General features: G+C 42.6%; 1 protein-coding gene across 1 annotated transcript in view; it reads right to left on the reverse strand.

The window, feature by feature from the left end:
* Nucleotides 1-9,425: 9,425 nt before the first annotated feature.
* The window catches only part of SAMD7 (sterile alpha motif domain containing 7), a 74,022-nt gene continuing 73,475 nt past the window's right edge, over nucleotides 9,426-9,972 (reverse strand). Inside the window, exon 6 of the mRNA XM_006890385.1 lies at nucleotides 9,426-9,721. Coding sequence (XP_006890447.1) covers nucleotides 9,426-9,721 — 296 coding nt within the window. The remainder of the gene's footprint in view (nucleotides 9,722-9,972) is intronic.

Genomic DNA, 9,972 nt, shown 5'->3' on the forward strand with positions numbered 1-9,972 from the left:
TCCACTTCTCCTTAGCTCCATGACAATTATTTTCAATTGCTTTTCCAGGATTGTAAATAACTACTCTGTACTAGTTTACCTTCACTCTTTACTAAGCAATAATTAAATAGGCAAGAAGTTGTCAAAAGTACTCAAAAGTCCAAGTAGAAGCAGGTACCATAAATAACTGAAATAACAACAGCTACGCCTGGTAGCTCTGGTGGTAAGGAAAGGTATGCTGTTTGATTCCACCTGCTGCCCAAAGGAAAAAGGCAGGCAATCACCTTGATTCACTGCCTCTGAAAACCCACGGGAGGTCAGCTAGGAGTAGATTCCAACTTGATGGTACTCAACAACAACACAAAAGCTATGTAGCCTAAGCAATGAATAACAGCGAGAGTTCGCAAATTAACTAAATGTAGCTCTCAAGTGTGGCAGCCAGTAGGAACAAATATAGGAGGTGCTCCAGTCTTGGTCTTTCTGTCCATCTGTGATCGTAAACCCCAGAAACTCTCTGAGCCAGCATCCTCATCTTTCTTCTCGCCCTCCCCCACCCCGCCCCCGGTCCTATTTCTTTAACTTGGTGAGGTAAAAGGGGGGGAAAAGGCAGGAAAAAATAGAATCTTAATTGCAGAACTAATTACTGGCAATGAGTTATAATAGAGTTATTGTTAAAAGGCTCCTTTAATTCTTGTTTCTTTTCTCACAGACCGACCGCTAACCACTGCCATCAAGTAGACACACAATGGCCCTACAGACCAGAGAGGAGCTGCTCATATGGCTTCCAAGGCTGCATTCTTCACAGAAGCCGACTGTGAATTCAAAACGCTGACCTTTCAATTAGCAGTTGAATGCTTCAACCATGTGCCACTCTTGTTGCCAGGGTGCCACCCAGTCCACCACTTTAGAACAGAGCTGAACTCTGACCTGCCTCGTGCCATTGCACCAGCTCTGACAGGTTCCTGTTCAAGTCACTCCGTCACTCCATCTCCTTGTGGAGCCTTTCTTCCTCTGACTCTCTGCCTCTCCAAGCATCAGATCGTCTCTCAAGGCCTAAACGTGTCCTAACAACATGCCCAAAGTACGTAGAACAAAGTTTCACCTTCCTTGCCACTAAGGAGCATCTTGGTCATACTTCCAAACAAGACTTGGTCTTTCGAAAGTCAACACCACAATACAAAGACATTAATTCTTCTGTCATCCTTATTCAATGCTTGAATCAGATACACCTTAGTCTTCAAACTGCTGTTAAACACTTTGGAGAAGTCCTTGATAGTAAATTTTCTCAATGCAACATGTCTTTTGATTTCTTGACTACTGTTACCAAGGGCGTTAATTACAGATTCCAGTAAAATGAAGTTACTGAGTCTTTTCTCCATCTGTCATGATGTTGTCCACTGGCCCGTCAGTGGTGAGGATTTCTGCTTCCTTCATGTACCACTAGAACTCTTCTTTCCTACCAACCATTCCTTTTTATTTTTTACTTTCTTAACAATCTTCAGATTAAGGTCTTCTTTTACCTTAAATTACTCCCTTTTATTCTGAACCTCTGACAAGACAATTTCTCCGGAGTACTTACTTATTCTCCTCCTCTATATAATAAAGAAAATGTAGGCATGGTAGCCCAAATTTGTGTATTTTCTATGTGTATACATTAAAAAGTTGTTTTGTAACACTAAACTACTGTAACAAAAATACTGGCTTGAATCATGCTAAATATGTATAGTTGCTTGCTGATGGTCCCGACTCACAGACAAAAGAAAACGCTACCTGGTCTCATGTCACAGGCTGAGAAATTTCACCTTTACCCTGTGAGTAGCAGAAAGACACTAAGATTAATTATAAAAGACTTTTGTTGTATTTCTAAGTGATGTGTGTTGTCATACATGTGTTAGTAATATGAATGAGAAATAAATACTGATATTCAAAACAATTCTAAGACAGAAGATATATGACGCAAGGAAAAAGAGAAAATAAAAGTAAAAAATGCCAGATCCACTAGACTGTGGACTGGAAGAAAGAGTTTAATGAGAAAAAGGCAATCTGGGAGAAAGGTAATTCAGAGAAAAAAAATTAATACCAACTTTAGGAGTAACATTTTATACTCTTACTAGTAAATGACATCATTTATTGAATGTACTAATTTATTTATTATTAAACAGATGTCTCATATGTAAAATCTGATTTCATATTAGGAAAAACAGTGCAAGTTCATTGCATATTAAGGAATCTGATATTATACAAACTCACAAAACTTTTATATAACATTTTAACAAGATCAAGTTTACTAAACTCTTTCTCAGAATTTAGTAAAGATACTACTAAATAAGCAAGAGTCCCCAAAAACATGGGATTAGATAATCTCTCCCAGTTATATACAAATTTACTTATTCCTCATACTTTTTTAAAGGATCAATAATCTGATCAGTAATTAGTAATGAAATTGTGATTAGTAAAGGATGGGCAGTGAGTTCCCACCAAGCTATTATTAGTTAAAAAAAAGGAAACTTCCTTAGTCCCATTGCCTAAAAAGTTTTTATTTTCCTTTGTGAAATATTAAGAAACACTTAACCACACTGTAAAAGAACTGTAATAAAAATTACTTGATCTGTGTATCTACTGAGTCTTTAGAGCCAAAAAGATTGTTTTAAGGTGTCAAGAACATGATCAAAGGAAGGTGGTTTTAAAGGAAATCCTTCCGGGTCATCCTCACTCTCCTTGCTTCTTGCAATAAGCTGACCAGAGCTGTATAAAACAGTTGTACCTTCTTCCTATTTGGACTATACTGCTTCTTTTCTATTTTCACTTTTGATGTGCACCATTGTTTGAAATATTTTCTTCATTATAAAAGCCTTCTAACAAGAAGTACTGGCCATTTGGGAAAGGTATCACCTATCAAAAAAGAAGAAAACAGAAAATCCTCAAAGAGAACTTTTTAGCTCAGAGAATGATCTTAAATGAAATAGAAGGAAGGACCTTAAGAGCAAGTTTTAGGAAGCTCTGGTGGCCTTGTGGCAAGAAGCTGCACTGCAATCCCTAAAGTGTGGGATTCAAAGCCAACAGATGCTCCGCTGGAGAAGGAGGGGCAATCTCCTCCTGTGCCAGTCTGATCAAATTAGATGGTACACAACAAGAAGGGGGAAAAAAAGTATGTTTTGAAGATAGAATGTCTTTCTTTAAAGAAAAACTAAAATATTAAGATTTTTCTGTGGCAACTCACAATCTACAATTATTTAAATAAAAACATTGGTGAAGACAACTGAAAATTGTTTGGCAAACAGTATTTTAACTTTAGAATATGACAAATAGGGCTACAGTTTCAAATTATGTATTTGCACCAGTATTTGAGCTGTGGTGACAGAGAAGAGTGTTGAATATACCATGGACTGCTAGGAGAACAAACAGGTTCATCCTAGAGAGGGTGAGACCAGGCTGCTCATGGGAGGCAAGGATTCTGAAGCTTCATCTGACATGCTTGGGACATGTTGCAAAGAGGGACCAGTCCTTGGAGAGGGACGTCATGCTTGGGAGGGTGGAGGAACAGTGCAGGAGAGGAAGACCTTTGATGAGGTGGATTGAATTCAGTGACTGGCATGATGGGGGTAGGTGTCTCAGAGAAGATAAGATTATCAAAGGATAGAACAGGGTTTAGGGCTGTTGAACCCAGGGTCTCTGTAAGTTGCAGGTGACTAGATAGCACATAACAGCAACAACATTTTAATAGAACTTTTAAGAAAAGTAGATCAAGCCTAAGACAGGGTCTTGAGGTAGAACAAATGGTTTGTGCACAACTGCTAAACCTCGAAGTTGGTAGTTTGAACTCAGTACTGGGACTAATGCTGCTGCAGACAGACCTAGGGATCTGCTTCTGTTGAGACTATGACCAAAAAACGCTATGGTGCAGTTTTACTCTATAAAACACATGGTAGGATCAACTGACAGCACTCAAGTCAAGACTTCAACTTCACAGAATTTCTGGCTTAGAGGAATTCTTCAAATTCTCTAAAAGAATATTTGGGTTGTGGTGTAGAGAAGAGAACTATCCCATGGGCAGCCAAAGAATGAACAGGTGTGTCTTGGCAAATGTGCAGCCAGACAGCTCCTTGGAAGGAAGGCCCATGAAGCTTCGTCTCTCATACTCTGGCATGTTGCTGGGAGAAGCTATTCCTTGGAAAGGGGTATCAAGCTTGGAAAAGCACAAAATCAGAAAAAGAGAGGAGGACTCCTAATAAGATGACCTGACACGGTGACTGCAGCAATGAGCTCAAGCCTCAGAGATACTGAGGATGGCCCAGGAGAGGGCAGGGTTCAGATCTGCTGGTCACAGGGTTGCTCTAAGTGGCATTTAACTCAACAGGGAGCACTCTGGTGGCCTTGTGGTAAGAAAAAGCACTGTCAACACAAAGCTACAGCTAAACAGTTTGAATCCACCACCTGCTCTGAAAGGAACAGCTAGGCAATCTCTTTGCCTCTCTCCTGCCTTTGGAAACTCACCAGGAGGCTCAGTTACGGCTTGGTTCCCAATTTAATCGAAGGATGGTTTCAGTTAATGGTTGTAGAATACTTTGGGAGTGTTGACAGTGGTACTTGAACTCAATGTCACTGTAGTACAGTGCAGAATGTGTTCAGCTACCAGCCAAACGGTAAGTTCAAACCCAACATCTCATCCACGGACTAAGATGAGATAGTTGCCTTCCACCAAATTTAGAGCCTTGGAACCTGAGGGAGGGCTGCCTTGAAATGCAGTGACTCAGTGGCGGTATGTCCGGTTTGGGTCTTTGGGATAGAGAGATAGAGAGAGAGAGAGAGAGAGAGAGAGAGAGAGAGAGAGAGACACACACACACACACACACACACACACACACATATGCATTTTACCACCTTAAATTTTTTTTTCTCTCTCCCAATTTTAAAATGCAGGATTCTAAATAAAATCTTCTAGGAAAAAGTACTTTGTTAGCCTATATGTAGTTACTTCATGAAGTTATAAAATCTGTTGTTTTAAAATTTTTCATGAATTTGGATTGAGATTACTCTCATTTGAGAACCTCAATCATGAGAATTTTATGTCAACAAACAACGTACCTTACCTCTGATTTTCAGATACCAGGAAAATGAATCCAAGAATGGAAGGTGACTAAGTACTTCTTAGGTTAGATTTTGATGCGACACCAGAATCTGAAACTATACTTCTCTCTCACAGCAGCTGAGTCAAAACTGCCTCAAGACTCAACCTCCCACTGGGTTTCAGAGGTGTAAATCACACGGCAAGAGATTACCTATCTTTCTTCTGAGGGTCCGGTGGTGGACTTGAACTGCCAGAGAAATGCAGCCTTTCTTTCTGTTAGCTGCACAACTCTGAGAGACTACACCAGAGCTTCCTTATGTTACAGTAGAAAAAAACAAAAGCAATTAATGTTGTGTTTTGGGTTTTTTAACCCTGAAATTGTTTGCTTGTACCAGTTATTTCCCTGCCCAAAATACAAATATATTTCAAAGTCAATTCAAATCTAATTAAAACATAAAAATAATTTTCCAAACATGAAACATCAAATAACAAACAAAAGGAAACTGAGTTGACAATGCAGAGCCTAGTAAGTTTTACAATGGAATCCTTTCACCAACTAAAAAACTCTGAACTTCATCATAATAATTGCTTTTCCCCCCTAAAGGAGTATCTGATTTTCTAGGGGTAGGAAAAAAGAGACTAATTTTATAGGATACTGTGCTAAGTTTGTCAGACTGTGTAGAATTAGAAAGCTCCAATCTTCTTTTAAATTCTTTAAACATTACATAACAAATTTGAAAATACTTCCCACAACAAAAGCAGTTAATATTACCTCTAATTAACCTCTTGAAAACATAAAAATTATGGGCATTATTTCCTGAAAATGGAAAATGCTGTTATGTCTGATTTTGTGTTCCTTTGCTTGTTTATTAATATGAAGCTATCTTCAAAACAGTGTTCAACACGCTTTGATAAAAGATCTGATATCACCTGTTTTCACAAACAGAAAGAAACTGAAGAGAGTATTTACTTTTATGCAAAAAAAGAAAACTAAAATTAATGTTCACTGTTTGTTTTTGCACCAAGGTGGTAAAGAACCAGTACACACTCAAAGCATACAAGCTGTGTATTTGTCCCTGGAAATACTGTGTACAGACACTTTTTCTAAGTTATACAGCCTACCTGTCAATCCCTGCCTTCACTGTATGTTAGTGTTATTTCAGGTTTTATGTGTCATTTGGTCTGATGTGGTAGGTTATTTGTGGGGTCTAGGAAAGTTAAAAGCTTTCCCCATATACATTCAGTAACTGCTTCTTCATTTTACATCATTTCAGCTTATTTAAGGTTTTGGGGCAGGGCGGGGGGGCTTTATAATGGAGATAAAAAAGGCTTCACAGGAACACTCTCTCTTTGGAGACTTTGAAAAATGTGTACAGGCCCAGTACATATAAAATGACCAAGATCTTCTACAAGCATAATTCTACACAATCATGTAGGAAACTTGTCAGCTGCCATCTGCCAAGTCAATTACAGCTCATGGCGACCTTGAATAAGGAAACCTTGCCCTATCCTGAGCTCCCCTCCGACCTCCCAACATGCTCGAGCCCGCTGTTCTGGACAGTGTTCATGGGGGCCATTCTCTCCCTCCAACCCCCCACCTTTCTCAGCATTATGCCTTTTCCCAAGGGCTGGCCTCTCCTGACATCATCCCTGCTCTAAGGAGCACCCTGGCTGCACTTTCTCCAAGACTTATTTGCTGAGAAAATACATGTCATATGTCTTTTCATTTAGCAGTGTGCCAAGCTCATTTTTAACATCCACATCCTCACACATTTAATCAAGTATCAAGAAACAAGAAGTTTATGTAATCTGTAACCATGTAGTTTACTACACAGATAACCAGGAATCTTTCCACATATCAGGGTGTTTGAAAACAATCAAAACAACAATCTATCTCAATCCTTTATCCTTGTGTAAAGAAAGGGGAAAGTGTATGTGCCAAGAATAAGTTATTAACTCACCTATTTTTTTAAAAATCCTTTGAAGTAGGTAAACATTCTTACAATTTCTACTGAGGGAAAAAAGCAATTTGCCTCAAGTTACATATAACTGGTGCAGCTGGGAACAAGCTGGCCCAGTCCAGTGAAAGTTCTATCACTGCCACTTCTGTACCAGTATTTAGGCTATTAGTCTACCTTTCTGTTTAATCAGTAAAATCCCAAATGAATTAAGAACAGATATTAAAAAAGTGAAGAATAATTAGTTTAAATACTTAAGGGCATAAAAAGGTACTACTTGCGTTCATATAAATACAGTAAAAATTTTTATTTTAATAAAATGAAAATAAAAACAGTGAAGACTACCAATGATTCATAGCACTAAATCTAGTAAATGTAACAAAAATCAAACCCCTTTCAGTGGATTATGACACACAGCAGAGAACAGTATTGTTCTATAGGGTTGCCAACCCTGTCATCTTCATGGAAGGTGACAGCTTTCTTCCACGTGGACAATCTTTCTGTAAGTTGTTGTTATGTGCTGTCGAGTCGCCTGTGACCCATAGCAATCCTATGTACAGCAGCTCTGAACCCTTCCCTGTCCTGAACTAGTCTGACTCCAACACAACTACCCCCATTGCTCCCGTTACTATCTCAATCCATCTCATCCGGGGTCGTCTTCTCCTGTGATGTCCCTCCACCCTTCTGAGCATGATGTCCTTCTCTAAGCACCAGTAGTCAAGCATTTAACCACTGCACCAGAAAGGTGCTTTCTAGTAACAACAACTCAACTCAAAACCCTTGCGGGGTCCCTGTGGGCTGCTGCATCAGAATCCACTCATAGCTGACTCTCCAATGAGTTTCCAGAGATTATAAATCGCATGAGAGGAGACTGCCCATTTTGCTCCCTCAAGCAGCCGGTGGATGCCAACCACGTATCTTTGGCTTGGGAGTGCAGCTCCTATCCAGTAGGCTGTAAATTGAACAGGAGGAGAAAGCTCACTTTCCTTCCAGAGCAGCAGCTCGCTCAGGACTAGGTCATCAGAGCTCCCTTTTCCATCCAGCCAGGCTGCCTGGATGCCGTTTCCAGAGGCTGCAGACTCCACCAAGGAGGAGACTGCCCATCTTTCTTCTGTGGAGCAGTTGGTGGATTCGAACCACCTTTGGGATGGTTTACCCTAGTAGAGTTAGAAACCACTTTCACATGGGTCTTAAGGCTTGTTTTTCTGCCTTAAGGATCATCGGTGGCATGGTGCTTAGTGTTGGGTGGCTACCCAAAAGGTGATGAGTTCAAATCCACCTACCAAGACGGAGTCTCCTCTCACAAGATTTACAGCCTCAGAAACCAGACAGAGGGTTGTCACGACTTGGACTGACCTGAGGGCAGTGGATTTTCTACCAAATTCTAAATTTCAAGATCACCGACACGACCCTTCCCTTCTGCGAGTGCTTCAAAGATTTAATGATATTTTTAATCTGTAAGCTTAGACCCCCTGTACTTTAGGTCAACAAATGGATCCGGTTTTAAACATTCGGTAACAGAACACATGAGTTAGAAAAGTCATTCTAAGCAGTCAGCTCATAATGAACAAAGGCCATAAGGAGAGTGTCAATTCATGCACTAAACATTCAGGCTCCACTATCAATTCATGAGGGCACTATGAATGTTTATAGACCCGTGAGCTGGTGATGAGCCCCCAGTGGAGGATGCACCATGGAAAAATATTGAAGGCAGTGGGCTGGCAATGCAGGGAGCAAATGCCCAGGTCTGTGCAAGAAAATGCCTGCCTATGGGTCTATGCAATGCAATAACCGGGTCTATGCAAGAAAATGCCTGCCTAAGGGTCTATGCAATGCAATAACCGGGTCTATGGCTCTATGCAATGAAATGCCCAGGTCTACGGGTCTATGCGATGCAATGCCTGGGTCTACGGGTCTGTGCGAAACAATGACCGGGTCTATGGGTCTATGCATTGAAATGCACAGGTCTATGGGTCTATGCAATGCAATGCCCGGTTCTACGGGTCTGTGCGACGCAATGCCCGGGTCCATGGGTCTATGGGTCCATGCAATGCAATGCCTGGGTTCATGGGTCTATGGGTCTGTGCAATGCAAGGCCCGGGTCCATGGATCTATGCGATGCGATGCAATGCAGTGTCAGGTTCTATGGGTCTGTGCAATGCAATGCCCGGGTCCATGGGTCCATGCAATGCAATGCCCGGTTCTACGGGTCCATGCAATGCAATGCCCGGTTCTATGGGTCTATGGGTCCATGGGTCTATGGGTCCATGGGTCTAAGGGTCTGTGCAATGCAAGGCCCGGGTCTATGGGTCTATGCGAATCAATGCAAGGCCCGGTTCTATGGGTCTACGTAATGAAATGTCCAGGTTTATGTAATACAATGCCCGGGTCCATGCGACGAGGGAAGGAGAGGAAGTAGGTTATGAGGCTGACACAGTGTCATGTGCAAGGCTTCTGGGCGCCACCAGCTCGTCCCAGCACCAACGCGGTCCTGTTTGTTTACACCGTGCGGCCTTCAAGTGGGGTGTGCGGGCAGGAATACTGGGGGGCCCCGAGGGTGCACAGGTGTGGCTCGGCCGGCCCACGCCCGGGCCCCCGGGCCAGCTGACCACGCGCAGATGCCGCCCCCACGTCACGGCCCCTCCTCCGGCCTCTGTCCACTGACGCACAAAGCGGGGGTCAGTCCTCCGCCTCCCGCGACCCTCCCGGCCGTGGCCTGCAGGTCAGGACCGCCGAGGACCCAGCGGAAAGCGGAGGGGACGGAGGGTCCGGGGGTGAGGACGCGGACCCTGGACACAGGCTCGGGCTGCCTCGTCTCCGCGGGCCCGTTCCCCCGACTCGGGCTCGGCCGGCGCCCCCGTCACCTCCTTTCCATCCCGCGGCCCCACTGACCCGTCTCGAACACAGCCGGCGCCCCCTCTTCTCACCCCGCGGCCCCGTCACCCCCTCTTCTCATCCCGCGGCCCC

This window comes from Elephantulus edwardii, unplaced genomic scaffold, assembly GCF_000299155.1.
Source record: "Elephantulus edwardii isolate Elephantulus edwardi_28Jun2011 unplaced genomic scaffold, EleEdw1.0 scaffold00088, whole genome shotgun sequence".
Lineage (NCBI taxonomy): Eukaryota > Metazoa > Chordata > Mammalia > Macroscelidea > Macroscelididae > Elephantulus > Elephantulus edwardii.